The sequence below is a fragment of the Poecilia formosa genome, unplaced genomic scaffold, assembly GCF_000485575.1.
Source record: "Poecilia formosa unplaced genomic scaffold, Poecilia_formosa-5.1.2 Scaffold607, whole genome shotgun sequence".
NCBI classification, from domain to species: Eukaryota; Metazoa; Chordata; class Actinopteri; order Cyprinodontiformes; family Poeciliidae; genus Poecilia; species Poecilia formosa.
In genome coordinates this window covers 9,107-33,401 of record NW_006800546.1, presented here as the reverse complement: position 1 = coordinate 33,401, position 24,295 = coordinate 9,107, and the positions used below count along the sequence as shown (strand labels likewise).

The 24,295-nt window shown below is 37.7% G+C and overlaps 1 protein-coding gene across 2 annotated transcripts; it reads right to left on the bottom strand.

The window, feature by feature from the left end:
* Positions 1-144: 144 nt before the first annotated feature.
* LOC103130106 (carcinoembryonic antigen-related cell adhesion molecule 20-like) lies at positions 145-23,492 on the bottom strand. Of its 2 annotated transcripts, none has more exons than XM_007541412.2 (10): positions 23,375-23,492; positions 22,855-23,172; positions 20,911-21,092; positions 20,484-20,622; positions 18,555-18,833; positions 17,075-17,353; positions 16,730-16,990; positions 14,976-15,087; positions 5,668-5,702; positions 145-3,372 (listed from the first exon to the last, which is right to left on the bottom strand). In XM_007541412.2, exons 1-9 carry the CDS (start codon positions 23,421-23,423, stop codon positions 5,684-5,686), a joined length of 1,638 nt encoding a protein of 545 aa, XP_007541474.1. In that variant the 5' UTR covers positions 23,424-23,492; the 3' UTR covers positions 145-3,372; positions 5,668-5,683. The 2 variants fall into 2 exon arrangements, with proteins under 2 accessions (XP_007541474.1, XP_016521154.1); XM_016665668.1 differs by having other exon boundaries at positions 20,484-20,596; positions 20,930-21,092.
* Positions 23,493-24,295: the final 803 nt, after the last annotated feature.

Below are 24,295 nucleotides of genomic sequence, written 5' to 3'. Positions count from 1 at the left end.
ACGAAAAGCCAAAAGAAACAAAACACCTGAACAAATGTGCAGTCTTAGTCATTATAGCCATTTTTATTAACTTTGATTTGTCAGTTTAAGTCAAAGAAAGCAAAAGATATATATATATATATATATATATTTATTTTTTTTTCTTATTAGCAGAGTGGAACGTGTCATTGCAAATTACTTGCTGAGACAAGTTCCTGTCAGTGTTTCCATTTGTGAGTGTGTCAAAATACGTCTCAGGAATGACACATGAGATCCGGCCGCTCCTTCGCCTGTAGATCACCGTCATGCTCATACAGACGAGCTCTGTGATTGGATGGTTTGAAGACACACATCTACTCTGATTGGTTGTTCCCCCTTTTTTTTAATTTTTTTTTTTTTTACACCATTTAAAATAGAAGCATAATTTTCCCCATAAAAAGAAAAAAAACATCAAATAAAAAAGGTGAAACAAATCAAAGTTATGAAAATATTTTCAAGACCTTTATGGCTTTTTATGTTTGTACACAAACTTAAAAGATAACAAAACATCTCTGAAAAATATTAAACAGTAAACACACATTTATCCCATATGTATAATCCAAAAAAAAAAAGAAGTCAAAATCTGTGTACAGTGAATACAACATCTCCTATATACAACAAGGGCAGTTTCATGCAGTTTAAAACATATGAACACGTCTCGTTTAGGGCAACAAATGGCATATTTACATGTTGTTATGAATACATTCTCTGCACTATATTCTATTGTAAACTCAACACATAAATATGTTTTAAACTTGTCAATACTCAGTTTGAGTGGGTGCAGGAACCTGGTGCCACAGGATGCTTTGTAACAACCACACATCAATTCGTACCTCGATTTGGGAGGATTTATACCTGTTTTGAGAACTTGGGCAAGAAAACGGTTTAGTTTTTGTTTTAGTTTGTTTTCTATTTAATCTACATAGTTTTGTGTGGAAGAAGATATTTCTGGAAATGTTGCAAGAAATATCTAACAATTACACAAACACAGGTTGTTTCTTTTTTTTAAAAAAAAACTATAAAGCAAAGATCTAAAAACATTGAAGGCAATTTATATTTAACTATTTATCTCCTGTAAATTGCAGCAACATGCCTGACGAGGGACCTACATCCTCCTACAGCCCTGGTATCAGGTTTCCAAGATTTGAGGTTTTCCATTACTAATTTATTGCCTAGATTAAATATTTATTGACAAATTTAAATAAATTACAGAAATATGGACGAAATGACAAAGCAGGAATCCAAAACAGGGGTATGAATTGATGAAGGTGCAAACTGACCTGAAGTTTTTCACCTACAACTCAAACAGTTTCTGCATGTGTGATCTGCTTATGGGCTATGATCTTCAGCTCCAATGATTCTAAAGGTTGTTTTTTCTTCTAAAACTCAACAAAATAAATACTTGTTTTCCTGGAGATCAGTGCAGGTTGAAGTCTGAGATCACACATAACCATGAACCACACAAAGATATATATATATATATGTATTTTTTTTTTTTTTTCAAAAAAAGGACGCTGACAAAATACTCAGGAAGAAACAGCTAAATGCTGAACTTCAAAATACCACAGATATGTTTTTCAGATGCCTTTTCAAATTAAAACTAGTTCCACAAAGTCTCTAAAAGCCATAATTTAGTTTAAAGCAACTTCTTTACAGTTGTGGTTAGAAAAAACGAGCAGCATCGTGACAGCTCATCAGACTTTCCCTCCAGTTCTTAAAGAATTTGAGGCCTAAGACACTTTCCTGCTCGCTTTTTCTTCCTGCCTTCCTCCTAACCTGACTGAAGTGGCTCTGCATGCTGAGTCCTGTCTCTGCCATCTTCAACCCTTCCCTCCTCCTCTGTCTGTTCTTCCTAAGATGACAGGATGAGTCAAACCAGGAGGGCGGATCCTGAGCTTCAGAGAGCAACATATAAAGGTACAGGACTGATAGCTGAGAGGAGTCTTGGGAGCCAGCTAAGATTACAGAGTAACACTTGTATGGAGAAACTCAAACACGTTTGCAGAGTCAGATTTAAAAAAGTAAAACAGGTGGCAAAAAAACAAGATAGTTCAATTGTTTAACCACCTAAAGCTGCATAGTTGCTCATATTGATCAGATTAAATAATAAAAAAAAACATTTGTTTTGATATTAGATACAAAATGTTGCATGATGGATATTATAGTTATCTTCCTTTATCATCAAAGACTAAAGACTTTGAAACTTTGAAAAGAGTTACACAGAAAGCAGTTAAATGTGTTGCTTCTGTTAGTTTTACCACCTGAGCATATTTATGTGACATATGAGCCTTTCCTGATTTTTTATTTTTTATTTTACAAAGTGGAATTTTAAGGATTTCAATCAATAAATATTATACATCTATTATTTTTAAAGATCATGGTGGTCTGCTAGTATAAAAGAGACAAGATAAATTCAGTAAATGTTACAGCTTTGCTCGTTTTTACACAAAAGTGGTGTTGAGTGAAGCTGTCAGGTTGAGGAAGAGATGCTGACAGGCTTGTAGTGACCTCAGTTTAGGATAAATTAAAATAAAAAAAAGCTGACTCAGCAGGTGTGGTAAAAAAAAACTTCTTATGCTTTGGTGAGCACCAAACAAACTGAGGCATTACAGATAAAAGCTCTGAGAAAGATGTTTATCCTGATAACCCACCGCTGTGCTTGGCTCTTATCAGCGTAACTCCACCTACGTGGAACGGACGGTGACACAAATCAAATACAATATATTCCTGCTGCGTTTTTGAACCAAACTACCCCAGATTCTGCCCCTGTGGCCTCCATGGTTTTGATCAGCCATGCATGTATGCATCACATTTCTTTAGGTATTATCTCTCTGTGTGTGTGTGTGTGTGTGTGTGTGTGTGTGTGTTCTCCTCATGTTTCCAGCAGGATAAAGACAGTCACTCATCGCAGTCACCAGTTCATGAGTGTCTCCACGGCAGAAATTTCTGTTTCCTCCTCAGGAAAAAAAAAAATAAAAATAAAAAAAAAGCAGGAAGGAAGACAGAAGCTAAGGGTCGAGGTTTGAGGTTTGGTAACATGTTGTAGTTAAGGCAGACAAAAAAAAAGCAACTGATCCAGAGAAGTGGAGCAGCTTATTAATGGAAAATGAAAATGAAACTGAAGATAGTTGCAGTAAAATTAAAAGGTTTGTAATCCAAAGCGTAACATGATCTAGTATTCCAGTAAAACTAGACTTCCATGATCCTTGTCTGCCAGGGAGAGGGAGAAAGAGAGAGGCGTAATGAAGAAGCTGGTTGGACGAGTTGCTCAAAGGAAACCAGCTGGATCCACCCAGGCGCTCCTCCCAGATGCACAAGAGGATCATGGGTACCCAAACGGTAGACATTTCAAGCCTAAACAAAAGCAGAGGAGAGGAGTCAGTGTTACAAAAGTAGAGCAGATCAGTTCTTCAGCTTTAGTCATCTTTGACAACTGAGCAAACTGTAACAGACATTTAATCACAGCATCGATTTCTTCAGGATGATGTCAGAGTAACTATTAGTAGGAGCAGAACTGCAGGTAGTTCCTGAAAATACTCTGCATGTGTGCTTTGCAAATGAAACAGAAATACAAACTAGGGACAAATGCTACTTCCTCATCAGCACAGCTCACAGCAGGACAGCAAACAGAAACGTTTGTTGAAAAATGACTTGAGCCATGCAGGTGGGTAATAGTATTTGTTTAGTGTTACCGTCTAGTGAAGCCTAAGGTCTGTTTAGAAGGAGTTGAAGAAAACCTGTCTTGTAAAGAACAGCCTGTTAATGTCTCTGTTGCTCCAATAAAGACAATCCTTTAGCCTGTCTGGCACTACAACCGGGGATTTCATGACCTGATCCCAGGTAGGGATGGGCATTTATTGCATTTATCAAAAGTGATGAAATTCACTCTTGGTTCATGTCAGAATTAATATAAGCTGTGACACAACATCGACATAACTGGAGATACAAATGGTGCAAGTCGTTACATTGGTTAATGTAATGAGTGAATGAAGTCGGGATGCCCGACTCCGTTCATCAACAAGCCTGCAAGTTTCAGATGCATTCCTGTTCAAACACACCTGAACCAAAACGATTCAGACTCAGCTGTTCGGCTCTGCAGTGTGACAAGCCATTCATTTGATTCAGGTGTGTTGGAGAAGAGATGCATAAAGCTGCAGGACATCAGACTGAACCCATCAAGATATTAAGTTTAATTTACGTGAGAAGAATTTGGGTTTGGGAGACTCTGGATACATTCAGAGTCTCACAAACCCAAATTCTTCTTACTTCTTACTTTCTTCACTCTTCTTACTTTTATTGTTATTGCAAAACAAATCACAAAAATGTTGTGAAGTTCAGGATTTTCTAATCACAAGTGTTTTTTTTTATATTTGTAATAGGATTTCCAGACAAAATGGAGGAACTACATTTTAAAAATCAGTCTGTTTTTATCTTTAGTGTTTGCAAAACACTAAAGTTGTTGTCCTTTTTAAAGGACAACAACTATGACATCACGCTGTGGCAGAGAGACTATAATTGCTGCTGTCGCTCCTTTGTGTTGTGTGACCTGAGCTGCATGCTTCACTGCCCAAACAATAAATGAAACCTGGGGGAGCAGAGCTGAAAAACTACTCTTCAAAAATTACCACACAACTTTCTTGCTAGGTGAAAATACTTTTTCCTGTTTTCTGCCCACATACAATTAACTGGAGCTTCACTGAAATGTGTTTTGAGCCAAATTATCGGTGAATCTGTACCAAAACATGTTAGCATTAGCATAGTACTTTAGCAAAATCCGCTGGATGAAAACACCAGAAGCATGAGGAGAGTTTATGGAAAACTGGCTGTGTGTGTTGTGTCAAAAATATGTTTAGTAAAATATTTATGTCTAGTTCTGGGTCTTCTACTATCAGACTAATCATGTCGTATGTTAGCAATCAACAAAGTGAGGCACCATCGCAAACGTTCGCTCATTGTGAAAAGTCTTTAAAATATTGCTAATTTATTTGATGAGAAAGCTGATAGACTGCAAAAATAAATAACGCAAACACATTGTATATAACACAATTTTGAATTTTTTGTTTTTTTAAGCTGTCTTGCACCACAGATGTTTGCTTCAGAAGACTTTTTCTTAAGAGAACTTGGCAGCTGCTGGTTGGCTTGGCTTTACTCTTATCTGTGGTCTTGTGTTGGCAGATCAAACGGTTTTCAGCAAACAGCAGCGACGCTGCAGACAGAAGCTTTAAAAGAAAAGCTGCAAGGCTCAGACGTGGTCTTGTTTCAAAGCCTCAAGCACAGTGACAACCCTACTACTGCAGCTAGAGACGCCCCAGGCTGCATAAGACAAGTGGAGACGGCCTTGGTAACAACTGTACTGGTTTCATACTGACATCATCAAACCCAGAGAACACACAGAAAAACACAGGCGACGTTAGTGCAAAGATGAGCACGAGGGGAGGCTTGTGATTATTTACCAATGTTGGCGTTTAATCACGAGGCCAATTGCAAAGTCAGATTCTTACATCACCTCTATCAGAATCTGCATATTAGGTTGAATTTTGGGAATGTGTAATTGTTGAACATCAGTTCAAAATGGGTGTTGCTCAACTTCAAACTAAGAATGTCTTTAAGTGCATGCCTTCATGACAAATACAGTTATCAGTGACTTACCAGCAGATGGACGTCTTTAGTATGGTGACGACACTCTGAAAAACACAACGGAAACAGTGTTTACCTCTGACAGACATCGTTGGCAAAACTGCAAGACAACAGATTCTTCCTTTCTACCATCTTAATTTCAGCTGGAAAGATACAAATATTTTCAGGTGGACCAAACTTAATGCTAGCAGGATTCAGTTGGTTCAAGATCAAACAACAGCTAAACAAAATAAATTAAAAAAAAAATCACTATTTCCTCGACATACTTTTGGGATGATTGGTATCTCACTGAGACATTCTGAAAATAGTATCGTCTCGGATCAAATACAAATTCTTAAAAAGAAGATTAGCACTCGAAACTCTAAAATAAATTTAGCTTGGAGGCCATTTGTAAAAATTCACTCATTTCCATTGAAAAACAAATCATGTCTGAAGTTTTAAACAGTTTGTACACAAATTAATTCTGGGTTCGATAAACTTAAATATTGGTGATCTCGTTACTAAAACAGCTCATCTCGTATTTAGCATAAAAGCACTCTTAGAGGAATAATTCGGATCGTTTTAAGTGACTTTCAGCCATATCACATTTCTGCGAGCTTATAGAAAATGTTAAAAGTAACCAGCATAGTAAAGCTAACACCCGGTTAAACATTTTAGCAATTAAAAAAACAAATTCATGGCTCTTTTCTAAGCTGAGCAACACGTATGAACTACAGCTGCATCAGATGAGCCGCGACTCAGTCAGCTTCAGGGGCGGAGCTAACTTTTAGATACTGAGACAGGCTGTCACTTGTTTTACTGTATCAATGGTTCTCATCCAGGCAAATGTAGAAAAACCCTGGGGACTGTTTAGATTTCCCAGGGAAATTTGTCCAGTGAACTCATGAATGACTGACCAGACAGACTGGTACAACCAGCAGTTTTGATTAACATAACCTTAGTGACAGAGACATTATTTGGCTGCATAAATAGACTCCTGCAAAAGTTTATTCATCTGCTTTTTTAGGGTCTCATCTCACACGTATGAATATTTTATATTCTCCATCCATCCATCCATTTTCTAACACCCTTGTCCCTAGTGGAGTTGGGAGAAGTGCTGGTGCCTATCTCCTATTGCACTGAGGATTTTGTTCATTTTCTCCAAACAAATTGCACTATGACAGCAAAAAGCATAATTTTTAATAATGACCTCAACCTGTCCCTTTAAGAAAGTTAAAAAAAAAAGCCTTTGCATTTAAATGTACTTAGTATGCTGCAAATGTAAAAAAAAAAAAAAAACAAATATAACAATCTGTTGATCTGGTTGTAACAAAAATAGTTGCTGAGCTTTATATGCACATTTCTTTAGAAGGGACATTTTTGTTGATTAAAGCTCAATTAACAACAAATAAACAAACAAAATTGCAGCTGTACCAGTGTTCACAATATCTGATAGTCATTGTGACTAGCTACATTTATTTGTTGCAGTTTTATCTGCAGTGTAGCTACAGAAGTAACAGTTTCCGACAAAAAGAATGACAACAATCGTATGAATTTCAGAGATGTCTGGGGCAGAGGGCCTGTCACTAAAGACACTTTTCTCCAGTTTTTTAACAGAGTTGCATGCTGAACGTTCAACATTTCTGCAGGGCACCTCAGTGTTATCACTGCTAAAAGACTGATGATAACGTCACATCTACAATCTGATAGAATAAAAGAAAAGCGGAAACCTGCAATCTGGACTTCATTCTAATCTCTACCTGTTGAACTCAAATCTCCCGCCCAGCATTTTTTAATTTCCCCTTCATAAAAGTAACTATGTGACCGTAAAGGTGCAATCAGGAAGCCAGGGAGAGCCATTGTGAAAGTAACCGGCCCTACAAATGCCTTGCAGGTGAGTCACTGTACCTTATCACTGAAACTGTGCTGAGCAGAACCAGACTAAACAACAGAGTTCAGAGAAATGAAACAACGGAAGAAACCGCTGGGAAAACATGCAGTAAGTGTGTCATTGGGTCTCTATAACCTTAGGCAGCAAACAAACAGGAACGATTAAGAAAGTTGAATTAAAGAATTTCCTCACTGAGGGACAATAGAGTATATTTCCATTCTAGTTTAAGGTGGAATAAACCTTAAACTCATAATTTGTCCTGAACTTAAATGAAAATATTCTGAACAGACTGTACTTGAATGATTACAAGGATTGAGCCTAAACTCTATTTCTGAATATGCTAAGAATTTATACGCATTGCATCACTTAATAAATCACAAACTTGATAGAAAAACAGAAAAAAGAGGAAATAATAGATATTATGCAAGTGTTATGCATATTTCACTGTGAAATCATCAGTTCCCAAAAGAGTCAGCCTAATCTCACTATAGCATTTATTTGTCTTTCTTATTTGAGGTTCTTAATTGTTTTAAATGTTAAATCTTTGCTTGATTTTCTGTCCCTAACGAAGCTAGACGACTCCAGAAAACCGCTCACATTTGAGAAGCAAAGCAGCACAGCTAACCATCAAGGCAGCACATTCAATTTGTTTAAAAAGCGGAAGTAGCAAAAAATAGCTAAAGAATGTTTGAGATAGTGAGGAAAAGGATGTGGCCACTATGATTTGGTCAAGAGATGAGAGAAGATCAAAACGACACCAGAAGATGCGATAAAGAGCAGCGACACAGGTGAGCGTAGGAGAACGAGTCCAGACATGACAACAACATTCCTGCAATAGTTTCAAAATGTAAGCCTGGCTCCACTGAGAACAAAAAACAACACCAATGACTCTTTGACACGCTAGCAAAGCCAAGAAGCTGCTTTAAAAGATACCCCATCAAAAATGTGACTCATAAAACTAAAAGCAGGTAAAGTAGGCTGTTGGAATCAGACTTGAGAGTGAAACTGAGGTCAAAGGTTTCTATAATATATTATTTGCAGACATGAAGTCAAAGTATAATCAAATCACACTGCAGCGTCGACAGTTAAAACAGATGTTTCAGCAAGTAAATCATTCAGTGATAGCAAAATTAGAGTAGATCCGATGACACGGTGATGTTACAACTTGCTTCTTGCAAATATGCCCGGCAAAAAATGTTCCCCCTAAAATTGTTATTGTAAGACCAACAACAGCCGACATGCTTTGCATGTTAAAAATGTAATGTTTTTGTTCTTAACCCTATTAAAACAAACAGAACCAGATGCCTGTTACTATTTCTAAGAAAGAAAGTCAACCTAACTGTAGGCACAAGCTTCAGGTGCAAAACATGGAGTTCTACATCCAACTTGTAATTATGACTGATGGATATGTGGGATTTCCCACCAGGCAGCTTTTTTATTTTTTATCTGAATGCAGTATCATAAAGGGGTGTGGAAAAAAAGCATTTTGTGAATGATTGCACACGGGAAAGATGAAGCTAGTTGAACACAGAACCCTTTTCTTTCTGCTGAAGAAAGGAGAATCTCAGAAAAGAAAAGGAGGCCACCATGTTGCCGAAAAGGTTGAGTTTGTCAAACAGGTTTCTGAGAACCTGAGAAGTTTGGCCATTGTAACCAATACTTGCACCCTAAAGCAGTTTATAATAATAAAAACAAAAATAATCAACAACTGGATGCAACTTAGGTAGGCATTTTTAGAAATTGTGTCTGCAAGTTTGAAAATGAACTTCAAAGCTTGTGTGTGCATAAAAACAAGTGCACTTTGTGATGTGAGCCACTCAGTAGATAAGAATCTGACAACATCGTGTGAGCTAGCTGCTGACGGATTTGCCTCCAGCGACAAGCAAATACTTTCAAAACTCAAAATGAAAATGACAAAGAAGAAGTCTTTAGGGTTATAGTCACTGGTTTAACCACTCTCCAGGTATTTTATGGCATAGAATAGGAATTATTTTTCTTATATTCACTCAACTATACAACTATATCAGAGGCAGCAGGAAGACGCCACAGTAATACAGTTAAATGGGTCTTACCACCTACCTGGTAAATCTAGAGCTTTAAATATTATTCCAAATTTATATTATGTAGAAATCAAACATTTTCCTTAAATATGTATAAGCTGCTGGTAAATCAACAATTTCTGTCAGATGTTGATATTTGATTATTCACTTTGTAATTTAAATTTGAATTTGCGTGCCACAGTTGCCAGGCGGTGAGGGGTAATATGCATTTCCTCTAAAACCTGCACGGTTTGCCAAGCTGTTTCTCCGTACGCCTCTCCATTACTGAATGTGAGTGACACTTGAGGAGAAGCGGGAATGCACTCAGATCCTGTTTGCACAACACCAGACGAAGCTAATCCTAAATGAAAGGGGTCAGTTACAAGAGGAAGCATGTGGGGACAGTGGGCACTTTAGCTTGGAGCAAAACTGATATCACATTTGTTTGCGACTTTCCTGTGAGTTTTGTTTCTCACTTCTTCTATGCCTGTGAAAACCAGCTGAGGTTAATTGAATATGATGCGAAAAGCTACTCGGTTTGCTAACCTTTTCCAGTGGATCCATGTTGCTAAACTACAAACTAATGTCCTATATTCTCATATGAAGTCAGTTCTTTAGACGCAAGTCTTTGCCAGTTCTTATTCATGCAGCATTTTTACTTGAATATTGGGGTTAGGTTGTCAACTGTTTCCTATGTGCTTCAATATCCTCTCTAACTCCTGGTGAAAAGTGAACCTTCAGCCAGGTCTAATGTCTTTTGACATCAACAAGGATTGTCCTGTATTTAGCTCCATCAATCTTCACATTAACTCTGACAGGTTTCCATCTCCCTGCTGTAGAAAAGCATCTCCACAACATGATGCTGCCACCACCATGTTTTACAGCAGGGGTGGTTTGTTCAAGGTGGTCTGCTGCGTAAGTTTTCCATCATACCTAGTATTTGTTTCAGAAGACAAAACATCCAATCTAGGTCTCTGGCCAGAGAACCTTCTTCAACATTTCCTCCAAATGTTTTGCTAACAACTTGAAACAGGACTTTTTAACTTTCAACTCTGGTTTTCTTCTTGCCATTACTCTATATGAGCCAGATGTGTGGAGTACACAACTAATAGTTGCCCTGCAAACAGATTTTCCACTTGGTGGTAAAGAACTTGCAAAAAGTTTCAACTTTCAAGGGCTGCAAACTCTTCAACTAGTCATTGTAGATATGAAACTCTGCCACTGGCTTGTCTGTTTCTACATTTCTTTGGGATTTCAGTTTCTGTTGTGCCTCTGGTGGTGTAACACATGACAGGATGTTTTCTCCAGGCCCCCTGCCATTGACTAAAGTTACATTATCACATAGTAATCTAACGTTATCAAGATCTTTGTCGTTGCACCTTGGTTCCTAAGCAAACAAAACATTTGGTCTCTGTTTCTCTTGACTTAACTGCACCAATCTACTTTAATGTGCTTTGCAAGTTTTCACAAAAAAGTAGCTTTACAAAAACCATGAGATTAAGGTTTATCTAAGAAAAAAAACATTCTCCATGGAAATTTTGCTCTTACAACTTAGCATCAACAAATGCACTTCTTATAAAGTCATTGTTGCAGGAATAAGTGTTTGTAAAAATTACATGTTTTTAGAGTAGTCATGGGTAGAAGTGAGTGACTATTTTTTTATCAGTAGGTTAACTGTAAATACATATAAGGTAGCTGCTAATCTAACTTTTTCTGAAATATAACTGCTAGATGTCTGAAAAACATGGGCATAACTGTACGTATGCCTATGCACAAAACAGATTGCACAATGTTTCATATGGGTGGTTTTATTGTGTTGCACAAGTTGAGGCAGTGTCTCTTTGTATGTTATCAGTTTGCACCTGCAGCTTAATCTACGTGCTTTCTTCTGTCATTCAGAATCCTTATAAGACCCATTGAGGGAGTTTTATCTTTATTTTGACTTTTGAAGACATTTAGATATGGCCTCCTAGGCTTTAGTCTATTGTTCATCCTTTATGTTTGTTTTCCCCTCGAGCACAAAACATTCAAGTACCAGGAAAATTGACCTCAGCCCTCCAGTCTGAGGTCAACTGACTCCTTAAGCACAAACAGTCAGTTGTTTTGTAGCAATTTCCCTCGAAAAGTTGGATGTTTGAATACACAAATACACTCAACAGACACTTTATCAAATACATCCTGCTAGTGACAGTTTGGATCCCCTTTTAGCTCGAGATCTGCCTTAGCTGATTGTGGCAAACATTTAACAAGGTTTTGGAAGCATTCCTTAGTTACTTTGGGTTCATACTGACAGGAGAGAACTGTGCAAATAGGTAGTTGCTACCTATCTGTCTGCTGCACATCCACGATGCAAATCTCCTGTTCCACTAAATCCCAAAAGTACTTCTTTTGATAGAGACACTGTAACTATGCAGGGTATTAGACAATACTACTACCTTTTGGTACTTTAAGAGCCTAGACTGTGCAAGTGTATTAAGAAAATAACATTGCAGTTGATAGGCGGTGTCATCCAAGAAATACTGAGGTAGGACTAAGGAGTCAGCTTTTAACTTGTTACACCTGAAATCGTTTACGTTTCAACACTTTAATAAGAAATAATTTTTCTTTGCAGCAACATGTTTATTGCTGAGCTGGCATATTTGTGCTGAACTGCCAGTACAGGTTATGGCACAGTCTGTCATCTTCTGTCTGCATTTTGGTTGTTGCCACTTTTGGCTTGGCATGTCTGAGAAGGCTGAATGCAACAATTAACTTAGTTCCTTCCTCACTTCTGGCTTCACCTCTTTGACAGCTCTCTTAAGCTGCATTACCTTCCACCTACACAAAAAGTTCTCAAATGTCATATTTGACCAAAACATCTGCAGTATGCACTTAAAGTCTGGATTGTAAGATTAAAGGGCCGCCCAGCAGTGTTTGAGTTTCACTCCTGTATCACATGGTTTGTTACCATGTTGCCAGGTTGATCTGCCCCAGCGCAGAGAAGCTTTTCAAGATTAGATAAAAAAAAGCTCTACCGGTCACCAAATCAAATCCCTCAAAGCAAACCTATGTGCAAAAATCCTGACAGGAACAGAAGGAACCTCAGACAGCAACCAAACTCATCATCTCATCTGAAGAACGTTATAAGTATTTAATCTTAGAGAGTGTGGGGCGATTTCACACACAGTGTATCCAGAACCTTTAGGGAGAAGGCTGAAGACGAATTTATGACTTGGATTCTTCCTACCAGACACAACTCCACTGAGCAGTTTGCCCTTAACATAAACGGCATTGACATTTGATGAAGACAACCCAATGGCAAGATTGACAAGTGAATACCTTCGAGGCCTCAGGGTCTTTGGGAGTTCCTCTAAATAAGAACACCTCCCACTACATCTGAGCCTGAGACCCGATGACCCCCGCAGCATCAGATAATCCTGACAGGAGATTTGCTAAAGGCCAAGGAAGGAGGGAAAGATCTACCTAAAGAACACGATCTCACATGACGAACTGGTTCTTCAGCTATAAGAGATCTTTTAATAACCTGAAGGTAGAGGCTTAAAGTACTTCTTACACTTTGTGTAAGTAATTCTGGGATGGCTGAAACAATTCTCATGAATCTTTGGCTTCTTTCCTTGTGCTGCAAAAGAAGTCTCACTTTAACCGAAAGCATAAGTGACGGTTTCATTCCTTTTTCTTTAGTGTATTTCTTTGGAACAAAAGTAGAAGTACCGGTTGGATGGCTGTTGGATGTATGCTCTCACAACCCACGCTTGTTGAATTTTGCAAGCAGCACTTCAGTTTTTTTAAAGAGACAATTATTGGTTTGCCATTATAGGCAATAAATGTAACAAAGCCAATTTTCTGATTTGACTTTTATTGGCCACTACAAATCGTCACCTTCCTAAAGTAAGCAAAAAATGAATTAGGCCATTAATTTAGTTAGGTGATAAAATGAAACTACTAATAAAATCACAATTTACTACAGAGAGAAGAAAAGAGTAACAAGTAGTGTTATTTTAGTTTTGTAAAGTTTTACTTTGAGCGCTCAGCTGCGTGTAAACTTTTTGCCTCTAGTTTCTGAAGCGAGGAATGTGAATATCTCTCAGTGACTCACTCGTTTGTATCAGGATGGCGGTTTCTGTTGTGGTCCAGTATGATGAAACACCACCGGATGTGGTATAAGGTTACTTATATGTAGAGAATGTGACATGTGGGTGTGAAGGAACGCTTTCAGTTTGCTGCTTGAGCCTGTGATTAATCGGAACAATATATACTGTTCCGATGGTTAAAAGACTTTTTCAGTGAGATGTTCGTGAAGGTTTGGGAGCGACCAGAATATTCTGTGGATGTATGGATCATAACGTAATGGATCACCGCCGTTTTTGTAAATGCAATTCAAATTGATGTTATCACACTATGACAATCTCATACTGGCTCAGTTCTACTAGGAACACAACACCTGTTCACTTCCACTTATTATCCATACAATTATTCTATCTGGTGCTACTAACCATGCCATATTTAAAAAGAACAATTAAAGGCATATTTTGACAGCTGGGACTGCTCTTCTCTTTGTAAATTTGTAGCAATGACTTCGGTCTGTCTGCCCAGATTTTTCATAGGTGCAAGAATTGGATTCAGTGGTGAAATATTTTCATGCAACACAAGGAATTCAGTGCTGTAAGAGTTTAGCAACTGCATAATTTGGATGTGTTTGTACATCATCCTGACATGTCGCAAGGCACCAAAGCAAGAGGAATGTCCAGAATTTCCTAGAAGGTCACAAAGTGGTCGTAATATTGAGGAACAGAAACAAAGAGAGGCGTTACAGACACGGCAAGAAGCAGTGAAGTAGAACAATTTATCATTCATCGGAAGCAAAAAACACAACAGCAGCTTTCTCTTGGACTCAGTGGACAGTAAATTATAGAGACAATAGCAGAGCTAAACGCTGCCAGGATTAAAAACAATTCACTCTTTCATTGCTTCTAAATATGTTGATGCATGTGACTGAATTTATTCTGGTTTCAACTGGTCCTTAGATCTAGCAAGAATGAGCTCACAGATGTTTAAAACAAGAGTTTCTGTTGAACCATTTCCCCCCATAATGCCAATCAGTTCTCCTGTACACAACAAACTAACCTTTAAACCATTTTCTGTCAAAGAACTTGACCTAAATCCTATCTTTGACCTTTTGCATGAACTAAAAGAGAAACACCATAGAGCCTGGATTCTGCTTAAGAGAAATTTCAAAAACAAGTCCTGAAAGTACAGGAAGCACAACACTGACAATGGAATTGGATTTGTGGTATTCTCACACATGAACACCAGTTCATCCCTTTTCCTCTGGTTTTCTCTTCTTCACCGTTTGATCTGTTCATCATCAAATCTGCATGAAAACTTGCTGCACAAAGACAAAGACTACTTACGGTATTTTCCCTCTGCAGTAGAAGAACAAGGCAATGGCGGCTCCAACTGCGACAAGGCATCCGATGACGATTCCGGCAATGGCTCCATCTGAGAGACCTTCGTCTATTTTTTCTAGAAAAACACCACACAACAACAGTTAAAGCCCCAGTAATCACAAAAAAAAATGTTTGCACATTGATAAGACCTGTGCTCTTTTGGGTTTGATGAAATACAGCTCGAACCAGAAAGATGAAGTAAGGTGTATCTGTCTGATCACATGAGATAGTTTTAAATTTTATATGGGAAATTTGTCCAATTAGTTTTTAGTTGTAGCATCAGTTTAAAGGTCTTTGAATGTTGCAAAACAGAAGACATGAAGGGCATCCCATCATTATTGTTGGGAAACTGGTGGTTTGTGTGCAAAATGATTTTTATGGTGGCAGTCGAATGAGAGACACTGTCAGAGCGAGCAACCAACCGAGAGCGTCCTGGAACTGCAAAATGTTAGGAAACTGTGTGGCTGTGATGCTATTGTCAAATGTTGGGATGAAGATATCAGTAAATGCGAATTTTCCTGCCTCCAATTTTACTTAAAGGTCATTATGATGCTTCCCTTATTCTCTGAGGCCTTTCTGGACACCTTGCGCACCGTCACATGTTTGATGTATTGAGTCAACTTCATCAAAAAGACTGAAAATACTACTGGCATGCAAGGCATGAATTTATGACAAATGGAAAACAGTTTCTAAGATAAATCCCATCCCAGTTCCTTGTTTGGGTTAATAACATTGTACACTGAGATCTTGATGGCAGCATAGTTGTGTTGTCTTGTGCAGCCTCAACTAGAACTACTCTGGAATTCAACATGGTAAATTTATATATAAGCTGATTCTGACTCTTTATTTTTAAATGCAACCACTGCATTCAAATTTGCAGGATTCAAACTGAATTGTAAAGTGCACACAGATTCTAACAATTCAAAGAGATGACATATGCTTACAGAGATCTGCATGCATTGGACCAAAACTTTTTTCATTTGGCTAAAGAGATCACTTGATTTGCTGGCAGAACCAGACAAAACATATATTTCTGAAATAAACATCACAGTTTTTCACTGAAATCATTTTCATGTGCTGAAGAACAATTACCTTTATAGAAATCAAACTCATTATGCACAAAGCTTGTGTTCATATGAAATAATTCAGATGCTTCAAATAGAATATCCAGATTCTTTACCAACAATTTACAAGCAGCACAGATTAGCTCAATACAATCATGGTGAACAAGACAGGCCTTTTCTGATTCAGTTCCATCTTCTCACCACATTCCAATGATCTTTTTTGAGAAAATTATTTGAATTTACACTATGAAAAGTCTCAAACGCATGTTATGTAATACATACCAAAGTCCTAAAGGTAAAGATATTCCAATAGATGTGTGATTTACCAAGTGCATACTGCTTACTAAGCTTTAATAAAAAAATGTCTATACCCAGGAATGTAATTTTTGAAGGTGAGGAAAATGAAACGACTCTTGAGTCAGGTTGCTCTTACTCTCTGTGATGTCAGACAAACAAATATTGTAGCAAAGTGTTCCAAGAGTAATAGGTTTCTGGTTTTGCTGGCAGATTATTAACAAAACAGTTAGGGAGTTAAATGATGCAACATTTCAAAACACCAAAATATGTGCTACTCACTTAATCTACAGTTGTGTTCTGCATCTGGCACTACTGATGTAATACTAATATAACAATTGACTGGCATAATAATCTTACCTTTGACAGTGACAGAGAGAGGGAGGGATTTGGTGGACTTCCCAGTGACTTCATTGCTTGCCTCACATGTGTATGTTCCTGAGCTCTTATAGTCTATGCTATTGTAGATCAACTTCTCTTTTGTTTCACCAGGGATCACTGTCCCATTTAGCTTCCAAATAATTTTGGCAGGAGGGACAGACGAGACAGAACAGGTGAGCTCCACACGTGTGTTCAACTGCACTTCTGGGTCTCCCTTCACCACTGGTGCTTCAGGACCATCTGGATGAAGTGAGGTAAAGATTAAACGTGAAACTGTCATCACTGAATCAACTAAATACAATAAATGCTTTAGCAAACACTTACAGTTGACCGTCATTGTGAAGTTAGCTTCTTTTGTGCTGACAGAGTTGCTGAGCCGACATACGTAATCCCCATTGTCCTCTTTCTTCAGCACGTCGATGTATATTGAGGTACTATCGCTGGAGAATTTGACATGGGAGTCGGGAGAAAGGGGTTTACCATCCTTCAACCAGACTCTGTCTGTCACGTTGCCACGCACAGCCTGGCAGGTGAGGTTGGCGCTGCTGTTGCCAGCGATGAGGATACCTTTAGGACCACTTAATTTAACACCAGAAATGGCCTCTGCAAGCATAAATGGAAAGAAGGAAGCCATCATTTTAAGTCAGTTCAAATAACTTTAGGTATTATGTCATTATTGTGACTTATATGTAGAGAATGTGACATGTGGGTGTGAAGGAACGGTTTCAGTTTGTTGCTTAAGCCTGTGATTAATATATACTGTTCCGATGGTTTAAAGATTTTGAAATGGTTTCTGAAATTAAAAAAATAATAATAATAATTCATAAAGATACTTTGTGATTGTCTCAAACAGGCTGGTCATGCTAGAGGACTATCCAATGGGACTAAAATAAAACTACTCTACAAATAAGAGTTGACAAAACTTCCTCCATAGCAGAGTAAAAAAACTCATTCCCATTCATTAGAAATGTTTCCGTAAAATGTGGCACAACTAGTTTTCAGGCTTAGATGGAACTTTTTCATTTTTAAATGCAAATGTTCACTTCCTTACTGGAAGCGTGACGACTCCATATGTCTCTTGTTTCTTGCTGTAATGCTGGAGATTTCATAATTTAATGCTGTCTCAACATGCTAAAGGTGACATGAGTCACCAAAACAAAAGGTGAGGCCAGTTTCAAACTGGATCCAACTGTCACATCTCTGCTTTTACTCACAAACAAAAACACAAATGACTCCTTCAGGCATAATGTAAGACCATCCAACCCAGCAGCTTTGCACGCAGAAATTGTTTATCAGCAGGAAACGACAGCCGTGAAAGAAAGCAAGATGTAAAATAACGTTTGGCTACAAATTACAGAAACTGCTTGCGACACAAAATATCAAGTACGAGCTACGGTCTGTTTGTTGGGTGTCCCTGAATGCAGAAGATCTGCCTGTAGGTGTTAATTTGACAGTCTGGTTCTAGTGTCACAAATCTGAGACTTTAGTCCTGTACTTACCTATTTGTTTTTAGCAAACTTATATTATTATTTCCCTACATCCTATCTTTTACTGAATCTATTTAAAAGAAAAATCTGTACGCATATTTTACCTCCAATTTAAAGATATTGATAAAGTCTCATTTGAATTACATTGTTGGCTTAATGGTCAATTCAAACTATTTTTTCTCTTAAGGTAATGTTAATAATAATAATAACTCTACGATACTAAGATTACTATTGTAAAAGAAAATACTTGGCCAACCATTCCAGATGTAAATGTGATAACACAGTACCTGATTAAACAAACATCGGGTTATACTCACCCATCACAGAGAACTCAACATTAGTAGATGGAACCTTTCGTTGGGTCTTGTCATTTTTAGCGACACACCTGTAGTTGCCCATCGTATGCCCAAATCCCTTCTCCTCAATGACTTTCAGGGTGAGGACTGGACCACTGGCCTCTATCTGCTCTGCGTTATGAAACCAGGTGAAAGTGGCAGCGGGTTTGGAGGAGGCCGAACATGTCAGGTTGAAATCTGAATTGGACGGGACATATTTCCCCTGGGAAGAGGCCTTAATGGTGACAGCCTCAGGTCCATCTATGGAACAAATACACACAATAACGTCTATAAGGTTGTTTTTCTGCAGTTAATATATGCACTGCAAAAACACAAGATTTTTTACCAAGTATTTTTTTGACTAGTTTCTAGTGCAAATATCTTAGAAAACTGGAAATAAGACAAAACTAACTTACAAGTAACTTTTAGCAAGATAAAAAAACTTGTTTTAAGTAAGTATTGATAAAAAAGTACTAGGTCCACATTGGCAGGTTATTTAACTTAAGTATTTTTCGAAAAGCTATTTTTAAGTTAGTTTGTCTTATTTCAAGTGTAATAAGATATGTGTAGTAGAAACTCGACCAAAATCACTTTTGTGTTTTTGCAGTGTGATGGAAGAAACTTATATTTGTTTTTTGGATTGTGCTTTCTCTTATAGTTGTACTTGTTTTGGGTACAGGAGGGTTGTGAGGGCTCACAAAACAGGCCCGTTCAGGGTGATTCTGCAGCTGCAAGTTACAAAAATGACATTTTCAATGTGATTTTATGAACTAATGGTCAGATTCTTTGTTTTTCTTATCAACTTGACGCGTCCCTCCTGAACCCTCCTGAACTGTAGCGGTAAGCTCTTGATTAATTAATAACAGGCTGAAGCTGTGGTCGGTGTGGTTTGTCCGCCTTTCAGGTTATTCATGCTGAAGGAGTGGAGGTGTAGGCTGCTGTGTACACAATGTGGTTTTAGCCTTAGAGGGTAGTTTGAAAGGGAGTGCCTTGCAAACATGCACAGGAGTTTCAAATGCAGTAGTTTACATTGCTAAGATAAAGGTTTTTGTTGGAATTGGAACAGGATTTAATTTTTTACAGGAATAACTCCAGACGTGATGCATATCCTCATATGTTGGAATGACTCTGAAGAAGAAAACCAGGCAGATTAACTATTTATGACAAATGGTCACTTGGTCTCTGTGACCTTTTGTTGTCAAACAGGTGTGGAGCTCATTCAGTCAAGTGTAACCTGGCAAACAATGAAAACTGAATGAAATGAATAGAGATTGCTGATATCTGTCTAACCGCCATGACTGATATGAGCTGCAGGTTTGACACACATCCAAAAATGAAGCCTTCAATTTACTTTTACTTCACTGTTTCAACAGGAAAAATATATTTCCACAACATAGTCAAAAAGTGTCTTCCGTTTTCCCTCAGGTGAAAACAATGCCAATTACCTTTAGCCAGTCTTCAGAATGGGAAAAACAAGAGAACATGCCAATCCAACAGGGCAAAGCCGCTCCCTTATACATGCCATAACCTTCTGTCAGTAGTATAGAGTTTAGAACAAATGAGAACATTGTTGTAATTCCTCCATTTTCTATTGGATTTTACACATTTAACTTTTTTACAGTCCTTAAGAAAACAAATTCCCATGCAGTCTAAATTGAAACAATCAGACCAGACCTCAGAGATAACTGGAGTTTATCAACCAAGAAAAGTCTGCTCAAGACATCTCCTATGCTAAGCTTGGATCAAGACGTAAATGTTGCAGCTGCAACAAAATTAGTTTGTAATCATAATATTTTGTGAAGTTTAATGCAATCTCTCTATCCAATTCTGTTATGTGTTTCTAAGAATATCAGTTCCACCTTTAAGGCTGCTTAAGAAGACGTTACTGCTAAGTGTAGGTGAATAACTTACAGTAGGTGGTGAGGTTGAATTTGGCGCTGCTCTCTTTTTGCAGTGGGTTTGCTGCTGTGCAGACAATTGGGCCAACCAGGTCATACCTCTGGACACCTGTGATGGTCAGCTTGCTAGAATATTTTCCCGGTATTTCAGCCTAAAGAGAAAATACCAATTAAATATTTATCAGCAACTCCTTACAATTTTGCGTAAGCTCAAAAAAAGCTGTTGATATAGATTAAGTTTGTTGTATCAATATTTCTACTTTTTCTTTTCTGAAGAGAATACAGTTTGAGCCAAAATGTCGTCACATTTAATTCACAAGTTTAAACAACCAGTTTAGTTTAAAAGCTTACACTCGGTGTATAAAGACTTTGCATTTGCATATCTACTATTAATTGAATCATAAATTCTTAATCTCAAAATGCATATGAACTTATTTCACCGTGTCTGACATCACCGACGATTGGACTGTAAACCGTTTGTCATCAGAAGGAATGCTCTTGCTGTCGTTGGTCCAGGTGAAGCTCAGGATAGATCCTTTAGACGTGCAGGTAAGAACCACTGTGCTGTTGTACTCAATGGCTTCAGGAAGGTCTGACTTGATCATGACATCAGACACAGGCTCTGCAGAGAAACATGCAAGTTTATAAGAAGATGACTAGCATGTTGTCAGAGTCAAATTTAGAATTCATAAATCTCAACGACATTTCTCAACATCAATCGGACAATGAATTCAAGTCTTAGGGAATTTATTTCACGATGTCATATCTATGTTTTATGAAATCTAACTGTATTTGTTTGAACTTTGTTGAAATCTTAACAGGATATGTATCATATGAAAGGTATCCCCACTAAGATCTTAAGGAAAATGTTCTTTTGTTGATGAAATCTGGCTATAATGAAGAGCAAAGAGTCAATAATGCACACACCCAGGGCTGAGTCCTCTTCAACATATATTTGTGAGCTGAAATCAACATATCAATACAGTGAAAGAAAATGGACGAACTATTGCAGCCATTAGACCTGTTTAACTGGCTACCGATAATCCAGGACTTCCAACAATGACTGTACTACTTGCATACGGCAGATTAGGCAACAGTGGGTGTGTGAGAACAATGTAAAGGAGTGGCAGCCACATCTGAATCTGAACTGTAAGAACTCCCCCTTCTTACACTAATTTACAGATCTGCTCCAATGACGACAGAAATGACAGCAGCTGGAAATAAATCTGAACTTAAATTAAATATATATATATATATTTGAACGACAACAATAGCTTTGCTTGAAGAATATAAAGACACAACCTCTTATGGATAAGTCTGTAACTGGTCAGGGAATCAGACAAACTTCATCTATTTTAATGTAATCTTTACAAACAAGAAGGACATTACTGATTGTAAGTCTCTAGACATTCTGTTCAACAAAAAAATGAAACTTGCTTCAATTGCATTTATTTCAAGAAATAGTCATCTTGACGTAGGATTTTCGGTCTGAGATTATGATACTGCTGTAAAGCCAGAATGTGTACCTAGACTAATAAAACCAACAAATCTGTCCAAATCTGTATATAAGGAGTGCTGACCAGAAGAACTGATTCTTTCCCAAAATGCCTGACAACTGCATGTGTGTCTTTTTGAAGAATTTACATATGATTTTTGGTGGGAAGCTGTTTTTCTAAGCTGGTTTATTTCACAGAGCCAGGAAGACTATGAAGCAAATCAACATGATAGCCTTATCCTTAGGGATAAATCCAGAACAGAAATACAGGGAGTAGACGTACAAATGTGGTAAAATTAGGACACCAGTAGTCAAATGGGCTCTGGGCTTCAAAACAACACTAAAAAGGGGGTCATGCTAAAATAAAAAAAACACAAAGAAAATAAAAAGGGTAAAACTCTTCAAGCTATCCAAAGAAACTGCAAACAAGCACAAATTACAACTGCAAAGTAGAGCACTAGGAGCCACGCCCTGATGTCTCCTGGTGCACGGGAATGGTGGCTTTTCCAGCAAATTTCATGATGTTTCTCTGATATGCACTCCTAGCAAATTTATAAACACTAACAGTACCTAAACACATCTGAATGGCGTGTGTATTCCCCATCCCCGTAGTCCTTGTAAGGTGGCTAGTACGAAATACGAGGCGTAGCCATGGATATACCTGAGTTTCTGTTGGCGGAGGGATGTTTTCTCGCAGTAGGCTGTTATGTGTCACAGTTACTTTTGCGGACGCAGCAATTCCTAACATATTACCAAAGATATTACAATAAAGGGGAAAAAAAACTAAATAACTCTTTGTGGAGCAGTTTACGCATAAGCTGCAAGAGAGACTAAGCAGTTAAAAAGTCAGACTGTAATAAAAAGCAATGATAAAGCAATAATGACTCACCCAGAACTCGGATTTTAACTTCTGCGGGAATAGTAGTTGTAAGCCCGATTATAACTACATTGTAATCTCCGCTGTCTTCTGATTTTATGGACTTCAGAGTCAGGGACCCGTCGGTGACGTTAATGGAAGCTCTGCCTTTGTATTGATCTGTAATTGTAACCGCACCAGGTCTTACAGTACCAATTGATGTAGAACCCTTGTAATTCCAGGTTATGATATCGTCTTTTCCTGTTGGACGCAGGAGATTTATTGTCAAATCTTTCCCCAAAAGTACATCCAGAGGACCGTCGGGTAGAACTTTCTCTCCAGCAGAGAACCCTGCGAGTAAGCAAAAGCAAAATAAAAATAAATAAATAAAAATAATCTAATAAATAAAGCAGTCGTTTTTCATTCAAATAGTGAAAGTACACCCATAGCAGACATCATGGACAGAGCGAAAACATAAATCGTTGGATACTTAAAATAGACCTTAAAATACAGATTTATTAAGAATTTAAATAACAACAAACTTAAGACTCACCGGATTTAACAGAGAGGAGCAAAAGAAGCGAAAAGGCGATCAGAGCCATCCTGGACGGTTTCAAGTCTTCCCAGCAGAGACACAGGAACCAAACTGCGATGTACCTGCTGCTTTTACTGGGACACACCCAGAGGTGTGGACACACAAGAGCATGAGTAACTAATGTGGGAGGTTACTTCCTGTGACTTTTCTATAAGGAGAGCTATTAGTCAATTTTATTTATAGGGTCACCAACGTTGAGCAATAAATATTTCAGATAAATGAGTCTGAATATGACGAAGTCTCAACTAACCGCAGATAGAATTTCACAAGCCAGTTTTTATTTTCTATTTTTTCTCTCATCTGCCCTTTTATTTGAATTTGTTGTGGTTTAATACCATCGTATCATATAAAATATTTGTAATGATTATCCAGACTGAAATGTAATACATTAAAATGTTTTAAAAGATTAATGATGATCTTCTGGTATAATGCATAAAAAATGCATTATAAAGCCTAATTATTTTAAATTAAGCAGAGCAACGTGAAAAATTGGAAGAAAATATTGTGGCGTATTTTATTTTTGTCATGGTGCTGCCATCTGGTGGTCTTCTATGAAATCTTTCTGTCTGTCGAAAGTCTTCCCCAACTGTTAATGCATGAGCAAGATTTTATTTTTGGTTTATTGGTGAAGAAAAAAAAATATTAGCCTCATCTTTTTGTTACGCGAAACTAAATCTGGTGTTCAAGGCAGCAAGTTATCATACACAAATGCCAACTTAAGTTTATTTGATGTAGGAAGTGCAATATGTCCAATCCTGTTTTATTCATAAAGCTCACTTTAAAACAGAATATTTAACCACAGTGATAAACTGAGAGCTGTTTCACAAGAGGTCGGATTCAGAAATCCAGGATAAGTGATAAAGCCAGGCTTGATGCCAT